At 41.2% G+C, this 19,498-nt stretch overlaps 1 protein-coding gene across 3 annotated transcripts in view; it reads left to right on the forward strand.

The window, feature by feature from the left end:
* The window catches only part of TFEC (transcription factor EC), a 258,336-nt gene that overhangs the window by 150,955 nt on the left and 87,883 nt on the right, over positions 1–19,498 (forward strand). For all 3 annotated transcript variants that reach the window (XM_029616393.1, XM_029616391.1, XM_029616394.1), the window contains exon 2: positions 5,489–5,737. In XM_029616393.1, the coding sequence (XP_029472253.1) occupies positions 5,489–5,737 (249 nt within the window). The remainder of the gene's footprint in view (positions 1–5,488; positions 5,738–19,498) is intronic.

A 19,498-nucleotide genomic window follows, 5' to 3' on the forward strand; every position in this document is an offset into this window, starting at 1 on the left:
AACCAAGACCCTCAGGGTGGGGATTTAAGAGGGGAGGTACTGTTGCATTTGGTGGTCTGTGGGCCTGCACTGCAGACCTCCATTCTTACCTCCAGCCCTGAGGCCATTGCAACTCTTTTCAATGGCAGGGAAGGCTCCCAAATAGACACAAGGCAGGCTACCTTGTTCTGCCTGCCTCTGATGCTGCTGCTTCCGCTGACACTGCCAAAGACCCTGAAAGGTCACGCGGCAGGCCACTGCACTCAGCCTCTCTCCAATGCTGCTGCTCTCCAGGCCCCCCTAAGGCTTATGTTTATCCCCAACCTTGCTCCTCTTAAAGGGCCCACCTTGGGAAAAGGTCAGCGGTACCCGATGATAACATCTCTAGCATGGGCTTACAAAAGGCCACATCAGCTGCTCCTCCTTGCCTCAGCAATAGTGAGTTTGAAGTGTGTGAAAATCCAATCCCTATGGGTTCTATAGTTAAGCTCCCCTCTTGATTAGAATGAACTCCAGGGCTTCAACAAGTTGCGTTCAGTCGGGGAGACAAGATTGCAGTGTGACGTGGGCTGTGTTTTCTGCTCCAAAATTTCCTCTTTGATTCTTCTTACCATGTCTTTGAAATCAAAGGGTAGATTCGGGTCTTTCCCCCCGATACTCCCTTCCTAGGCAGCAGCTTATTTCATCTTTTACGTCCTTCATGCCTGTACAAATGGGGGCTGGAGGCTCCATTGCGATTGCGGGTGGGGAAGCACCTGAATTGCCAGGAGAGGTCACTCTTAGCCCTGAGGATCTTAGGCTGCCTTCTGCAGACAGACTAACCATTCCACCACCATCGGAGGTGCACATCAATGACACTCTGTCGGTGCCTTCTATGGAGGGGGCTGTTGGTAGTTTGGCGCCCGAGCAGTCATTTCCATTGCCATGGCTTGTGAATCCAATGGAGAGAATTTTATGGCCCGACTGTCCTCCTCATCACTTGCGGCTCAGGGAGGGCTTTTACCAACATTTTAGCCTATGTTGATGGCAGTGTAAGGCTGACTGTACAGGATTCCACCAGTGATTTTTCTTCTTTGACCACCAAGCCAGCAGTGGTAATATTGGATGCTATCTGGGACCTATTAGCGGGCCTTGGTAATTCCCTGAAAGACTCTAACAATAAAATTGTTATTCAGGAAAGGCTGGTTAATATGGAATCCATGATTTAAATAAGTATTGCAAGACTTTAATGCATCTGTAGTTAAGGACTCTAACACTCTGTCTTGATGAGTAGAGTTCCTGGAAAATCAAGCCAGATGTTTAAATCTTACATTTCTTAATTTTCCCAAAGTGTTGGGAGAAACTCCATTTACCACTCTTACAAAGTATTTCTTTTTTTGATGTTCTGCAGTTTGATTCTGAAAAAATTCCCCTTAATTAACAAAGTTTTCCTCCTTCCTGCTAATCGTGGAGCTAATGTGCAGAATTTGCAGTCAATTTCTTTTAATGTTGCTGATAATCTTACTGAATTTTTTAGAAAATTCAGGCGTTGAGATGGTTGAGCGATCCACTCTGTTAGTTTCTTTTATTTCCGAACACGATCTGGTGGAGTAATGATGTTTTTCAGAAACTTATCCTCATTTTTGGGGGGGCAAACAATTCATATTTTTCCAGATTTTGCTAGATCAATGCAGGAAAGGAGGAAAAGCTTTATTGCCTTAAGTTCTAAAGCTACCTGTATGGGCTATTCCTTTGCTCTGCAGTATCCATGTAAGTTGTTAGAAATCACGATAATTGTTATGGGTTTTTTTTTTTTCTTCCTGAACAATTGAGGTCCTTCTTAGAATCCAGACGTATGCCAACAATGTCTGGATCTATATAATTCTCAGTAGGAGAATTATATAGATCCAGTTATAGAAGGTGCTGTGCTTTCCCGTTAAGCCTTGTTTTTCATTTGTCTTTTTCTTGTAACACTCCCATTTTTGCCACCGCCATTTTCAGTTTTTCTTTTTTTTTATGGAGACGATGAATATGTTTATGTTCTGCCTTTTATGATTGGGATTTGTCTTAGTTTACTGTAATTCTTTGTCTTTTTTCTGTATGCAATGCATTTAGCTTTGCATATAATTAACATTTTAAATAAATATAAAGTTAAAAAATAGTTGTGTTCAGTTCCACAGTCCTCACCTTGACAGACTTTCAATTGTGAGAACATGGAAGGAGGACTAGATTCTTAAAAACTGCAATCTCCAGTTTTGTGATAGTTGGGGATTTAGTAAACCAGAATTAGGGGCTGGAAAGTTTCCATATTGTTCCAGGTTATGGGCAGTGGGCACTGGGAAGCAGGAGGAGGCATCAGAGGGGGTGTGAAGGGAATGCATGGTTAGGAGGATGTGTGAAAGAGAATCAGCTGGTGGGAGGGAGGATTTAGGGGTGGGAAGATGGATTAGCTGGGGCTACATTAAATGGGATCTGCTGGTGGCGAATGAGTAAGACGACTTAGTGTAGGGGTGTGTTTGGGTGTGTGAGTGAGTGAGAGTGGGAGAGATTGAGGGGGGATTGGCATCAGGAATGGGTGCATATGGGAGAGAGGATGGAGATAGTGGTGAGAGGCACCAGGGATGGGAGTTGCAAGGCAAAATTAAAGGACTGGAGGTAGGGAGGGAGAAAAGGAGTGTGGGGGATGCAAGGGGAGAACAGGCCTGTCACCCAGGGAAACCATCCTCTCCTTCCAATTTGGATCCTCTCCTGAAGTTTAGACTCTGTTAAAGTCTTTGGTGAAATAATAACTGGAAATCGTGTATTTACAGAAATAAAGTTGCAATAAAGATATTAATTTGACCACAAATGTTTTGCATGTCTGTGTTAGTACAGATACAGTATATATTTATGTTTATATCTCATATGTTCAGTTATTGTTTGTTCAGCATTCAAGCTCACGCGACTTATTCTTGCAGTGTGCCTAGTCCAAGAATAGTTTGCAGTAAGCTTGAGGCTAAGTGAATAAAATTACTTTTACATGAAGATAATGCATTCATTGAGTACTATTGTACTCAGATAAATACAGCCAGTGCTATCAGTGGTAAGGATGTTTTCAGTGAGTTATTGCCCAAATTATGAATCATTGACTGAGCAAAAGTTGAAAAGGCTCTTAAATTAGTTGTTAATGTCCCTGTTTCAAAATGCTGTGGTTTGACCATTACTATCAGTGTCTTTATTATGTCATTGATTGCTGTGACGCAGCTGACTGTGACATCAGTAATTGATTAAATAGGATCTGTTGCATCACTACATGCCAAGTGCAAATCAAGACAATTTAGTTATATAAAAGCAAAATGATATTGGAAAGGTTCCTAAAAATGTATTTAATAGTTGTTTAAATTAAGGATTTTATAGGAAGGCTACTTATCTCCATGTATAGATTACTCTACATTGTTTTTAATATGTTTATGTGGAGGACAAGTCAAATATTGTACTTAAAACTGTGATACTGAATAAATAGCAGCCTTAAAACATCATATCAATATTTTAATGAAATGTTATTTTACAACTTTAAAGTTTATAGCAATATAATTAGTACAATGTATAATCTTTATTGCCACTCTTAATCTTTTCATGTTACTTATAGTAGCATAATTAAAATAATGCTAAAAATGTCAGCATAACAGAATTAAAACTACATAAGTTAGTGCTGCAATATTGTGGCAAAAAAGTAGCTCATTAAAATGCAAAATACCTTGTATGGGCTATTTATGCAAACTAATGTATGTTAGGAGAATTTAAAATTAGTTGATGCAACTGAAAGAAAAATGAAACAAAATTGAGTGCAGTAAAGCAAATATTACAACAGTTTAACACTAAGGGCATATTAAAAATGCTTACACACCATTTGGAGAAAAATTATTACTGGCTAACCATAGAAAAAGGCAGTAGCATGAAAGCAACAGAGCTGAATTGACAATACAGTTTATGTTGCATGCAGTATTCCTATTGTGGTTAAATTGAAGGAATGTGACAGCTATTTGGATTGGAATTGTTTGAAGTGACTGTCAGTCTGTGCAATCAAAGGATGGCCTCCTTCTAACCCATTAGATCTTTTACCATGCCCACTTAGATTATAAAGTACCCCCAAGTTCCAAAACAGTCAGTGCCATATTGCAACTGTGCAGACGGCACTCGGCTCATAATATTCCTGGGACTGTATTGAATTTGTTTTCATTTCTTTAATTCAGGAAACTATAATAATGCCTCACTTAGCAGACTGTTTTTACCAGGAGGTAAGCAAAGGAGAATAACTACAAATGACTGTGTGTGTGTTGAACTGTTACTTATCTGAATTATAAATGTGTTGACAGTGTAAGATGTGCGTGGGCTGTACTGCTTAATGGTGAGCCACTTCCAATTCAATATAGGTTTTATAGAAATGTTACTTTCAGAGCTTATATAGACATTTTATTTACACAATTTGTGATGCCTAAGAAGAGCAAGCTATATGCATGAATAAATAAAAACAAGGCTATGGTTACCATACTTGGACCTCACACGCCATTGCTGGCACCATTTTCTGTGTCCATTGGATAATAAGCAGTTGTGTCAGCATTGTAGGCTGCAGTGCCAGTGAATCAAAAAAAGATGACCGTTGTTAGGTGCCTGCCATGTAAGTAAAGGAAATATGCGTTCCCTGCAAATGTTTACAGATATAAGCAACATATACATTAATGTTCAATGTATACGTTAATTCAAAGTATATGTTAGCTAATTCTAAACTTATTATAAAAAGATCTGCTTTTGGAATTTATTTTTTACTAGCCTGTTGATCTATTGGTGATGTATAAATAGCCTAGACTATACTTCTAACAGAAGGTATAATCTGATGCTGTATATTTGTTTTTATATTACTGTGCACTGCCCAGGACAGGCTTATACCTGATTGGGCAGTATATAAATAAGTGAAACAAAATGAATATATTATTAATACGATAGTACCTGCTTCAATAAAAAACTTTATTACAAAAAAAAAAATGTAAGTTATGCTCATAGATTCATAACAGACTCCTCCAAATGACCCTTTTTTTAATGTGGTCAAGTTTATGCACATTATGAACTTTTGCATAATTTTAGGCAGCTGAAAGTCCACTTAAGCACTTTCCGCAAATCTATACATGTAATTCCTTATTTTCTGCACATAGGTCCTGACAAATCCTCAAAAATGTTCTCTGAAATGTTTTATGAGCAATCTGATTGGCTAAAGTCGAGAGTGAACATTTCACATACTGAATCACAATGTGTAATCACATTGTGAAGGGATTTTATACCAGTAATTGTATCTGGCTGGGGCATTTACTGCCAAGTAGTGCTCCAGCTAGGCTCTTGGTCAACCTCTGTGTTTCAGATTGTCACTTTCTCCCCAGCTGCAAATGTCAGTAATGTCCTGCCATTTCTTAAACAATAACAGTCACCATGAAACTGAAATTCACTAAGGTATTAAATACTACAAACTGTGTTGGGTTTGTTTTTTTTATATTAACAGATCCAAGCACACTTGGATAATCCAACAAAATACCACATACAGCAAATTCAAAAACATCAAGTGAAGCAATATCTCAGCCTTGGGACCAAGTTAACCAATCAAGCTCTGTCGTTTTCCCACACACACACAGTCCATCCTACTGGAACAACCGTCCTAAGGAATGAGCACATGCCACCTGTCAGTAACAGTTGCTCCATAGAAAGTCCAGTGGCAAAGCTGCTAGCTCTTGGAGGTCACCATGAAAATGAGGTATGCTTTATATAGGCAATAAATGACCTACTGATAGAAATTCCCTCTAATTGTTTAACAATGCAGAAAATCAGAGTTGAAAATAATACTTTACATTATTTGTTTAATATGTATTAGATTTGTCCAGCATGTCTTATCCTTTGCAAAATATTTTTTCCAACTACCTTTTAAGCATGCGTATGGGTAAAGAGCTTAAGGTTTAGCTGAGGCTAGTTATATTTGAAAAACATGATGGTATTAAGAAGTTGGTTTACTGCAATTTGAAGGATGGCAAGCACTTCCACCAACATCCCCAGTATCACATAGCATGAAAGAGAAGACATTTTCTAGTGTAGGAGGCACAGCAATGTTAAGGCCACATTATTCCCCTCAGTAAATTGTGCCATTGCTACATCACTCAGTCATGCACACACTACAGCAGGGCAGGCAGGTTCTAGAAAAGGGAAGGGTGGGGCAACCTGTCTATCTTTAGAAAGTCTTTGTCCTAAAGATTCATGATATAATGTACCACTATTAGTGGGCTAATGTCTTAAAGGAGCACTAGTTCATCACTAGATAAGAGAAATTTTAAAAAAAAGGAAATATCACTGGAACATTTGTACTATAATCCAAAATATCCTTCTCCTGGGAATCCTAATTTGGCTACTACAGTGGTCTATAAAAACAAAATATGATAGTAAGTAAGGACATGAGACTCATCTAATCTGTCCAATTTTCTGTTCTGTCGCATTATTGCAGAACTTGATCTCTGACTTAACTTTCACTTCCTCGTAACCAAGGAGCCTTGGTGCTTATTTCATGATTACAAGTCTGATACATAACTTACAGGGGGAAATGTGGAAAACAGGATTTACATTCAGACAACATCCAACAAGGCATTAATCTGTGCAGTCTGGGTAAACAAGCATCGGGGCAACTTGCTTGATGTGGCAGTTACTACCCTTAACCATTAAGCCTTATGCTCACCTTTGATGCAACTCCAACATTACTCTCTGCATCAATGGCAGGGGATCCAACCAACACAAATATATGCCACTATGTGAGTAGAATAAATTTAATAAACATCAATAAACCCACAAAAATTCTTCAAAAAGAGCTTTTTTCAATTAATGTACATTAGAAATAGATAAAAATATCTCCAAAAAACATTTTAGTGGGGGAAGTGGTAGTTTAATATTGTGTTTAAAGGTACCATCCCAGTTACCCTGTCATGATTTAATCATTAACTGACCACCATCCACCCGTTTTTTTAAAGTTTTTTGTGTGAAACTCAACACATAAAAAAAAAAATTATGTTTTGAGTTTCACACAAAAAAAATAAAAAAAAACAGGTGGATGGTAGGGGGAGGAGGAATAGCCTAGTGTTAGAGCAGTGGACTATGAACCAGGAGACCACAGTTCAAGTCCTGCTGTCACTTCTTGTGACCTTGGGCAAGTCACTTTACCCTCCATTGCCTCAGGTACAAAAACTTAGATTGTAAGCCCTCCGGGGATAGAGAAATACCTACAGTACCTGAATGTAAACCGGTCTGATATCTCAATTGAGATCGAATGTTGGTATATATATAAAAAAAAAATAATAATAATAATAAAAATAATCTGTTATATACCAGATGTCCAGATCATACTGATAATATTGTATCAATGGATTGAGCTGACCAATGCCAGCAAAATCCAAATGATTCTTTCCAGTGAACCTGAATCCAGAAGAAAGTTTCCCCAGTTCAATCAGGATCTTACCCCTATTTGAGACAATTCTCTTTCTGAGTACAGACCTAAACAAATAATGCTGCACTGACTGCCAGATTTTGCAGAAATATAAATAGCATTGTACCTCACCTAATGGCTCCTTCACAAAGATTTAACATATCAGGCCCTTTAGAGCAAAGTTTCAATAAGGTGTGTAACATAAGCCTATACTTTTCAGCCCATAAAAATCAACCTGACATTCATATACAAAGTACCCACATGCAGGGTCACAGGGTGACTACTGAAGTTGGTGGTGCATCATAAAATTTGCTTTTGCTATGTGATCAACTCTCTGAGCTGTCTCCCAGCCTGACATCATCAATAAAGGCCAGGCTCAAAATGTCTCCTTTGACATGCCAGCACGTACGACATTGAGCCGGCCTTTGATGATGATGTCAGGCTGTGGGAGACAGTTCAGAGCAGCCCAGAGCAGGAGCAGAGATTTACTTTATTGGTAACTGATGCCGGCAGTTAGAAACAGCTCTTGGCAATCTGCTGCCTGAGGCAAGGGATAGGATAGGATGAGATGCCCCCCCCCCCCCTCCGCTGCCACCCCTGCTAAGGTACCCAAAAGGGATGCACTCTCCAAGAGACAGCCCACGCCAACTTACCATACAAAAGAAAATTCAAATTCTGGTATCACCTCACTAACAGCCACACAAACACCTTTCACTGCCAGAAACCTTTTGAAGTAACACCTGGGAACTTTTGATTTTCAGTCACCCTGAGATTATTGCGGATTAGTGGAGAAGAAACCTATATCTCACGAACAACAAAATACCCAACACCATCTGAAACTCTAAGACATTTGTGCAACTTATCCCCTATCTTCCAACTACCTCGCAAGTATACTTTGTACATCGAAAACATGATCTATAATTACTTAACTATATAACTCAACCTACTTATATGCCCACCTTTCTACCTTAGGCCTGGATTTATCAAAATGCAATAAGTATCACATGCAATAGCAAAAGGGGTGTGTTTTATGCTAATATACAGTTTATTGCAATTTGTGCTAATTACCTATGCGAAGAGCTAAGTTAGCGCAAATTGCGATAACATTTTCAGACTTTGCAATAAGTGCCAGATCTGTTGTATTTCCTGCATTCAACCACCGGGGGACCATTGTTGAGAGAGAGAGAGAGAGAGAGAGAGAGAGAGACTAGCCATCAGGTCTACTCCCTAGATAGGTATTTGTATCCCTATGGTAGGCTCATCCAGTAACTGGAGGTGAGATTTAGGAATTAGTGTAGGGAGTTAGGGGCCACTTTGACATTAAACGTGAGACGTATGAACAGAACAGTGGTCCCTTGTGAAGATTTTATGGCCTTCGGAATAGGAAACTCACCCAAAGATGAGATTTGGGCAATGTTTTCTCCACCTAGCTTGATGGATTCTCTACCTGGGTAACATCAAGCTAGGTGGAGAGAACATTGCCCAAATCTCATCTTTGGGTGAGTTTCCTCACTCCGAAGGCCATCAAATCTTCACAAGGGACCACTGTTCTGTTCGTACATTTCACGTTGAATGTCAAAGTGGCCCCTAACCCCCTACACTAATACCTGAACCTCACCTCCAGTTACTGGGTGGGCCTACCATAGGGATACGCATACCTATCTAGGGAGTAGACATTATGGCTTCTCTCTCTCTCCCCCCCCCCTCCCCCCCATGGCTAGGCTGGTGCTCCGGGAGCTTCAAATCTACTATAACAGGCCTTTCAGGAGACCGCAAAATGTGATAAAACCTTACCGCCCCGTAACGCAAGCTATTGCACGGCTTAACGCTATTGAAAAAGGTGTAATTAAAATTAAGTCTGTGCGATAGCACTTCGGAGACTGGCAAACCCAGCCCACTCCCCACCCCTAACTCCTCCTCTTGTTCACATTTGCATCGCAGCATACGATATGGTGTTATCGCATGCATTAAAGATGTTTTCACATGCGGTAAGGGCCTATCGCATGCGTTAAAGGGGCTTTTCGCATGCGATAAGCCCTTAACACATGCGAAAACGCCTTAGCACATTTTGATAAATGAGGGGGTTAGTTTGTAACTCCAACCTACGCTTTAGTAAAACATGTTATATGTATTAACACACAAATCCTGAAACTGTAAACCGACTTTAAGACAATACATTGTGATGATGTTTTAACTAACTTGTTCATGATTACTGTAAACCGTTCTGATGGCGAAACCAAATGACGGTTTACAAAACACGATAAATAAAATAAATAAATAAATACAAATAAATAAAGGGAGCAGGGAACACACAAATTTTCTCCTCTTTCACAAAACCCCTCTATCCGCTCTCCTACTTATTCCACTCTTCCACTTTCTCATTCCCCCTTCCCCCTTACTCACTCACCCCTTCCTTCTGTCAGTCACCCCCTCCCTCCCACTCAACCCTTCCCTTTCCCAGTGTCATAGCTAGCCTATGGCTAATATGGCCATGGCCCTAGGCGCTAGATCAGAAGGGGCACTGCCGGCCACATTAGGACAGAGGCAGATCAAAGCCTCTTAAGCGGCAGCGCAGCTGCTACAGCTTCCCTCCCTCCCAGAACTGACGGCGCCTCTAGCGTGCTAAGATACTTGCATCCACTCAGGCACAGTGTTAAGCATGTGCGAAACAGAGGCATGGCAGACAGACACTGGCAAAGAAGTAGGTTCTGCTGCCTGCCTAAGAGGACCACGGGCAATCTAGTCAGCAGTGGCACGCCAATATTCTACGTCCTGCTGCTAAAAAGGAGCATGTGGAAAAGGACGCTCTACCGCTGACACTTCAGGCTTAGCAGACCTTGGAGAGCGGTGCAGGCAGCCAGCAAGGAAAACGCTTGGGAGGGGCATCCCCTGTTTGGCCTGCGATGTGGATGTTGTTTCTGTTAGGGGAAGCGAGACAGGAGGTTTCTGAGGGAAAGGGAGAGAGGGATGTTCCTGGGAGGGAGAGGGGGATGTTCGTGGCAGTGTGAGGGAGAGGGACGTATTTGTACTGAACTGGCTGGAGGAGAGACTGGAAGAGACAAGAGGGACCCTGGAGTTGGGGAGAGAGAAGGGGTGGATATTGATGCTGGCTTGGAGGATAATGGGGAGAAAGAGATGGGGGTACTGGTGCTAGACTGGGGGAGGGGCAGGAACAGAAAGGGGAGGGTGAGGCTGTTGAGGAGAACAGTATAGAGTGGGGGATACTGGTGCTGGCCTGGGCAACTGCTGTTGTGAGAGCATGTGTGTATATGTGTGTGTGTGCGCATACTTGAGAGATGTGTAGGGGACGGTCAGACGGGGGAGAAGAGAGAGTGTGTGCATGTGGGTGTATGTGGTAGAGGCGGAGCGCAGGTGTGTGTGTATCTGTGCGGAGGATATAGTTTGCACACACACCCTAATCTACAACAATCTCTGGTTCAGGATGACGGGAAATCACAAGTTCCCAGGTATGAAGAGCAGGAGATTTTTTAAAATCCTTATTAGTTTTACTTATTGGGTGTTTGATATGTCTGGGGTATTGAAATATTTTATTGGTGTTTGGGCAATTTTTAAAAGTTATGTAAATGAGTTTTTAATTGCATGTTCTTCTCATCAGCTGTTTTGAAATATGCACATTTTATGAGCATAGTTTCACTATTAATGATTCATATTTCTTGATTTTGTTTTATGTTTTGTGAGTAAAGGTGGTGATTCTGTTTTTCCATTGTTGCATTGAATATAGAATCTGGCTTGTTGCGGTTTCCAGTTCTGTTTTGTCTTTATGTTTCTATTAATCCTTTATTTGGTCTGCATGTTTCTATTTATTCTGCATTTATGGCCAAGGTGAGGTATTTTGCTAGTGGTTAGTTTTAGTGTAGGGATCTATAGCAGATTGGCTTGTGTCACACTTGTGTCTACCTATACATCATAATAGTAATAGTGTTATGGTTTAGATTTTAAAAAATTAAGGGGTAAATATTCAGCCGCTGAGCAGCTAGTTAAGTTAGCCACTGAATATACCCAAATAAGTTAGCTGGAGATGTGGTATCCGCCTAACTTTAGACCTGCCCTCTGGCGCATCTAGAGTGAGCCGGTTAAGTTAACGAGCTAACTCCACTCCTCCCCAGAACTCCTACCTCCTGCCCCTGGAACGCCCCCTGACTTACCCAGCTCCATTCTAGCTGGATAAGCCTTTTAAATATGAGGCTAAGCCATTTAGATGGATAACTTTCCCGTTATCCGTCTAAATGGCTTTTGAAAATGTAACCTTATGAGTTTTCTAGCGCGTGGCATCGTGTTGTGCACAGGGTGAGGGTGCACGTTTTTACTTGGCCATAGGTGCCAAATTGCAGTGCTATGGCTCTGCTCTTCCCTCTCAGTTACTCACCCTCAATTACTCCCTTCCACTCCTTCCCTCTCTCTCAGGTATACATACATGCTGGCTCCTTCCCTCCCACTCAACCCCTCTCTCCCACTCACCCCACACCTTCCCTGCCACTCACTACCATGCAGGGTCTCTTCTCAGTGGGAGGGATGGGAATCCCTCCATGGCATCACCACAGAGTGCTGCTGTGCAGGGCCAGTGCTAGTTTTTTTGCTGCCCTGAGCGAACAATTACCTTGCTGGCCCCTTCTCATCCTGTTCTTATTTTATTTTTTTACGTTTAGTTTGTATTCTTTTTCTAGTCATGGCCAGTGCAAGGGTATTAGGCATCCTAAGTAAATCGTAGAGTTTTGTGCCCAGGCCTCTTCCAACTCAGCCCTCTCCACACACAATTTAAAATTATGTGTTTGTAATACAAGATTGTACATGAAAAAGGACACTCAAAGTACAGTCTTTTGAAGTAAAAATATCACAGCAACATGTATATTATATTTACATGCACTGCTGTGGTGTTATCCAGAAAACCTTACATAAAAGCCAAAAAGACACTTGGAACATGAGCTATTAGGACATTGTAACACATATTGTGTGAGCTTGGTCTTCAGAAAGCCAAGAGCAAACTAAAATACAATTACAATATAATAAAACTCCCATCCCAAAACAACACTAACTGCCAGCACTCACCCAGTAACAATCCTGCCTATGAAAATGCAGCACTACAAATATTGCACTAGGCCTTAAACCACAAATATACCACTTATCAGGAAAACAGAACAAACCAAGCTGGTATAGATCCCTACACAGAAGCCACACGCTAGCAGAATACCTCATCTCAATCACGCATGCAGAACCCAGACAGACCCTCACTAAATACAGAATAAAGAGACCATAAATAGAGGCATGTAGATAAAAACTGAACTGGAAATTGCAGCAAGTACATACGAAGTGCACCAATGAAAAACAAAAACCTCACCATTCATCAGAAAACATCAAGCAATAAAAAGAAGAAATCTAAAGCATAAATTATAATGGCAAAACCATACTAATAAAAAGAATTATTTCAAAACAACTGATGAAGAGAACAACATCCAATAATTAAAAACACATATATTTTTATTTTTTCTACATTTCCCAAATCCCAGTAAAATATTTCATAACATTATATGGATCAAATTACACCCAATTAAGTAAAATCAATAAGAATTTAAAAAATCACTCATTCTCTATACCTGGGAACTTTTGACTTCTGGGTGCCCTGAGATTATCATGGATTAGTGGGAGGGGAAGGGAAGTGCACAAACGTTCTCCTCTCTCAAATACACATACGTTCATTCTCATGCTCACTCAGACATATACAAACACTCTTTTAAAACTCACACTTGCTCACAAATGCACACATACATGCTGGCTCCCTCCCTCTCTCTTAGGCGCACACACATGATGGCTTCATCTCTTTTAGACACACACGCGTGCACGCACACACAGGTACACACTGGATCCTTCTCTCTCAGGCACACACATACATGCTGGATCCCTCTCACTCAGGCACACACATAGGCTCCCCCTCTCTCAGGCACACATCACACACACACACACATATACACTGGCTCCCTATCTCTCAAGCACACACATGCTGGTTCCCTCTTAGACAGACAGACAGATAGACAGTCACACACACTGGCTCCCTATGTCTCAGACAGACAGCCAGGCAAACACATACACACATGCTGGCTCAAGCACACACACACTGCTTCCTTGCTCCTTCTTTCTCATGCACACACACAAATGCTCCCTCTAGTCCAGTTAGGACAAGATCCCTGGGTCTTCTCCACTTTGGCTGCCGAGCCTGGTGTGATCTTTGCAACCATAGGGCTGCTTTCACTTTGGCTGCCGACTGGGTTGGGATCTCCCGGCGGCCGCATGGGCCTCTTTCACTTTGGCCGGGTTGGGAGCTCTTGGCGTCCGTGCGGGCTCCTACAGTTTGGCCACCAGGCAGGATGGAATCTCCCAGCATCTACAGGTATCTAAAATTGGTGTTGCATGGCGCACACCTTTCTAAATTTGGAGGTGCCTGTGCATCACTGAGCACAATGGATGCTATACCCCTATCCACATGGTGCCCACATAAATTACATGTTAGATAATCATGTACATTTTTTTAAATGAAATGTATATATGTGTTTTTCAACAATGCCTTGAAACACTCCTCTCCTCTCTGAGCATCTTTTTAATGAGGCTATTTGTGAGTAGGTTGTGAAAATATGCACATACTTTTAGGCAGCTGAAAATTCTCTTATATGGATTCACCTCATCCACCCACAGAGTAACTTGCTTTAATCTGAAGAGATCCTGGCTACGAGGATCTCTTCAGAAAGTATAACATGCCATTCAGAGGCCATTTAAAGGCCAATGCAATGAGTTGCATCCAGCCTAACGTATGGGTTTACTCACGTCTGAGCACGCATTTCATGCATGCAATAATAGGATTCGATGCAGCAAGGAGATAAACGATTCTAAAATGCTTCTCCTAACAAACGCATACTGGATAGTGCACATAGCATTTCAAGTCCATGTAAATGTAAACATTAGCTTTTACTGCTCGATGCAGGAAAGCACGCCCAAAGGCTGGGTGCCCAATGCATGTTATTTTTTTTACACTGAAAAATTAACCCCAGCTCTGGAGGTGGAATAAAGTTTACTCACAGTCAAGGCCTCATGAGAAACATAAAAAATGTGGTGCTCTGTGTTGCGATAAATGTGCCCCTTGTAGGGTAGGGTTGTTTAGAGATATTAGTATAAGATTTAGTTATTTGGGGTTAGAAAAAAATAAATGTATACAAGGATTAGTGGTGTGGAGCATGATGATTATTGTGGGCGTTTCCTTTCCTTTTGATAAAGAACACACATTGCAGATTTCCGTTACTTCATGTAAATGATGCACTTTTGTTAGGCGCACACAATATAGACGTCCATGCGCCTGATACAATAACCTTTGAGCGCCAGAAACCCGCATTTCTCCCTAGCATGCCCTTTTTGTTTGCCACTTCAATTTCTTTCTCATTAGAAAATTGCATCGGGCGCATAGGGGATGTGGATGCGTGCATGTTAGGAAAATGAGTGGCACACATCTTATTGCATCGGCCTGTTAGTGTGCATTTTGAGTAGAGTGATATCCATGAAGGACCTTATATGCATGATAAACTGGTCCCAGACAACATTAAATCACATGTGCTAAAATAACATGTACCTGAATGGAAATGGAGGGACATCAGATGCAAATCAGGCTTTAGCAGGAGTGTGCTGAATAGTATGCACTCACCCACATGCTATTTAATATGCACCACCTATAGCTGAACATTTAACGCCTGCCTTGGACCCTGTATTAACCTTTTAACACTGCATTAATAATGGTCTCAGCTAACAGGATGCATTGTGAGCTTTGAGATGCAAGAGATGTGGCCGCTGGCACCGAAGTAGTTGATGGAGTCGTACATTAGAAGACGGGGAAGTTGTCGAAGACAGAGAGAGAGAGTGAGAGAGATATGAGGATATTCACAAAAAGGTAGAGGGGATAGAAAGAGAAAGGGAAGGAAATGGAGTAGGAGGTGAGGGGGAGGATAAGGGAGAGGAACTGAAACAGAGGAGGGGTCCGGAGAGACCCTGGGGTAGAAGGACAGAAAGCGCAGAAGGGAGCAAGGAGGCAACCACAGCAATGGATCTTTGCACCTCTTTCTCGGATGCCCCTTTTAATGTCCTGATATCAATATTTAATGTGTTTTTATTGTCTTGGGGACAGTCCCGACGCTTCTGATATCCGAAGCTCTTCTTTTCTAAACAAACTTTTTTGCTGCCAGGGATTTTCTTGTGGAGTCTCTCCCAAAGAGCACACTGGAGATTTCCAATATCAGCTCCTGAATGTGGTCATTTTCTTCTTGAATGAAGCAAATCATCTGTGGATGTGCTCACATGCCTGACACTTCAGGGTTTGGCACCTGTTCCTCCATCATCTCCAATGTGCTTTCCTCCTCTTCTTCTTTCATTTCCTTCTCCTCTGCGTTTTCTACCTCCTCAACAGAGAGCATGCTTTTGGGAGTCCTTGCTTCTTTGATGTTTCTTTCTTCCCCTTCCTCCCTCACCCATTCTATCTTTCTATTGCTGTGCTGTCCTTTGTTCCTCCACCCGGGATCAAATGCACTGGTCCTGGACTACGAGAGCCCACTCCTGCACCTTTGTGGCCAGACCACACTTCCTCTGCCCCTGCTGCAGCACATTTTGTTCCCTCTCTGATTCTACCTCTTTCCTATAGCCTCCACTCTCTTCTTGTCACTGCCATTCCTCCCACATCCCCCTTTTTCTCATACACATCTCTCATGCCCAGCCCTATGGGCCCCCTTTTACAATCCATTCTTTCACCAGACACTTTCTCTCTCTCCGTTTTCAGGACCCTTTCTGGCAAGGAAGCCAATTGGACAGAAACACATACTAACTCATTCACTCACTGTCTGACACACAAACCTGGATCAATGGACAAAGGGGTAGAAGACACAAAATAAGCCATCCAATCTCTAGTTTTTCCTTTCTTGGAATTCATTTCTTTCCTTTACCCTCCTATCCTAGAGTCCAGTTGCTCTTGCTCATAAAAACATAAGAAATTGCCATGCTAGGTCAGATCAAGGGTCCATCAAGCCCAGCATCCTGTTTCCAACAGAGGCCAAACCAGGCCTCAAGAACCTGGCAATTACCCAAACACTAAGGAGATCCCATGCTACTGATTCAATTAATAGCAGTGGCTATTCCTTAAGTAAACTTGATTAATAGTTGTTAATGGACTCCTCCTCCAAGAACTTATCCAATCCTTTTTTGAACCCAGCTACATTAACTGCACTAACCACATCCTCTGGCAACACATTCCAGAGCTTTATTGTGCGTTGAGTGAAAAAGAATTTTCTCCGATTAGTCTTAAATGTGCTATTTGCTAACTTCATGGAATGCCCCCTAGTCCTTCTATTATTCGAAAGTGTAAATAACCAAGTCACATCTACTCATTCAAGACCTCTCATGATCTTAAAGACCTCTATCATATTCCCCCTCAGCCGTCTCTTCTCCAAGCTGAACAGCCCTAACCTCTTCAGCCTTTCCTCATAGGGGAGCTGTTCCATCACCTTTATCATTTTAGATGCCCTTCTCTGTACCTTCTCCATCACAACTATATCTTTTTTGAGATGTGGCAACCAGAATTGTACACAGTATTCAAGGTGGGTCTCACCATGGAGTGATATAGAAGCATTATGACATTTTCCATTATATTAACCATTCCCTTCCTAATAATTCCTAACATTCTGTTTGCTTTTTTGACTGCTGCAGCACTCTGAGCCGACAATTTTAAACTATTATCCACTATGATGCCTAGATCTTTTTCCTGGCTGGTGGCTACTAATATGGAACCTAACATTGTGTAACTACAGCAAGGGTTATTTTTTCCTATATGCAACACCTTGCACTTGTCCACATTAAATTTCATCTGCCATTTGGATGCCCAATCTTCCAGTCTTGCAAGGTCCTCCTGTAATGTATCACAGTCTGCTTGTGATTTAACTACTCTGAATAATTTTGTATCATCCGCAAATTTCATAACATCACTCGTCGTATTCCTTTCCAGATCATTTATATATATATTGAAAAGCACCGGTCCAAGTACAGATCCCTGAGGCACTCCACTGTTTACCCTTTTGCACTGAGAAAATTGACCATTTAATCCTACTCTCTGTTTCCTGTCTTTTAACCAGTTTGTAATCCATGAAAGGACATCGCCTCCTATCCCATGACTTTTTAGTTTTCGTAGAAGCCTCTCATGAGGAACTTTGTCAAACGCCTTCTGAAAATCCAAATACACTACATCTACCAGTTCACCTTTATCCACATGTTTATTAACCCCTTCAAAAAAATGAAGCAGATTTGTTAGGCAAGACTTCCCTTGGGTAAATCCATGTTGACTGTGTTCCATTAAATCATGTCTTTCTATATGCTCTACGATTTTGATCTTGAGAATAGTTTCCAATATTTTTCCCGGCACTGAAGTCAGGCTCTCTGGTCTATAGTTACCCAGATCACCCCTGGAGCCTTTTTTAAATATTGGGGTTACATTGGCCACCCTCCAGTCTTCAGGTACAATGGATGATTTTAATGATAGGTTACAAATTTTAACTAATAGATCAGAAATTTCATTTTTGAGTTCCTTCAGTACCCTCGGATGTATACCATCTGGTCCAGATGATTTACTACTCTTTAGTTTGTCAATCTGGCCTACTACATTTTCCAGGTTCACAGTGATTTCGTTCAGTTCATCTGACTCATCACCGCCGAAAACCATCTCCGGAACTGGTATCTCTCCAACATCCTCATTAGTAAACATGGAAGCAAAGAATTCATTTAGTCTTTCTGAAATGGCCTTATCTTCCCTAAGAGCCCTTTTAACCCCTCAGTCATCTAATGGTCCAACCGACTCCCTCACAGGTTTCTTGCTTTGGATATATTTAAAAAAGCTTTTATTATGAGTTTTTGCCTCTATGGCCAACTTCATTTCAAATTCTCTCTTCGCCTGTCTTATAAATGTTTTACACTTAACTTGACAATGCTTATGTTTTATCCTATTTTCTTCAGATGGATCCTTCCAATTTTTGAAGGATGTTTTTTTGGCTAAAATAGCCTCTTTCACCTCAACTTTTAACCATGACGGTAATCATTTTGCCTTCCTTCCACCTTTCTTAATGCGTGGAATATATATGGACTGCGCCTCTAGGATTGTATTTTTAAACAATGTCCAAGCTTGTTGAACACTTTTAACCTTTGCAGCTGCACCTTTAAGTTTTTTTCTAACTATTTTCCTCATTTTATCAAAGTTTCCCTTTTGAAATGGCACTCAGGCAACTGCATGAAGACCGTATACTTTTTTGTCTTAGTGTGCTAATTCTGCTTGCTCACTGACTGTGGGTGCACTAAAATATTTAGTCATTGCTTGCTAAGTGCCATTTGGGTATGCATGTGTAATCCCTGCCCTGATCAGCTCTTGGGCATGGGTGGGGGAGGGGTCACAGACCATGCAAGGCCCATGTGACCTCCTGCAGTTTATTTATTTATTTATTTAGTGATTTTTATATACCGCGGCACGTAAAGATATACATCACTTCGGTTTACAGTAAACAATAAATTAGCAACAGGCTTTACATACAACAGTCTTTACAGGAAGTAAACAAATGACAGCAACAGGCTTTACATACAACAGGCTTTACAGGAAGTAAACAAATGACAGCAACAAATGACAGCAACAGGAACTGTTTTCCCGCGGCAACAGGTCGCCGCTGGAAAACAGTTCCCACACTGCAGGGAAACTAAGTCTTTTCAAGGCCCTTAGAACTTTGACTTTCTATGGGGCTCATTTGCATATCAATCAGTCACACAAAAAAATCACTCTTTACTCCTAAAACTGTGGCTCAAAATAAAATCTTTACTGCAAACTGGTGGTAGGAAAGAATTCACAGTGCAACAGCACACTAGAGAATAGTGTATCACATTGTACACAAAGTCCAACATTCAAAAACACTAATCTAAGTCTTTTTCACATACCCCTTTCCACAAAGATGAGCTTTTTTGGAAAGATTCACTTTCACCCAG

The sequence above is a fragment of the Rhinatrema bivittatum genome, chromosome 9 (genome assembly GCF_901001135.1).
Source record: "Rhinatrema bivittatum chromosome 9, aRhiBiv1.1, whole genome shotgun sequence".
Classification (NCBI taxonomy): domain Eukaryota; kingdom Metazoa; phylum Chordata; class Amphibia; order Gymnophiona; family Rhinatrematidae; genus Rhinatrema; species Rhinatrema bivittatum.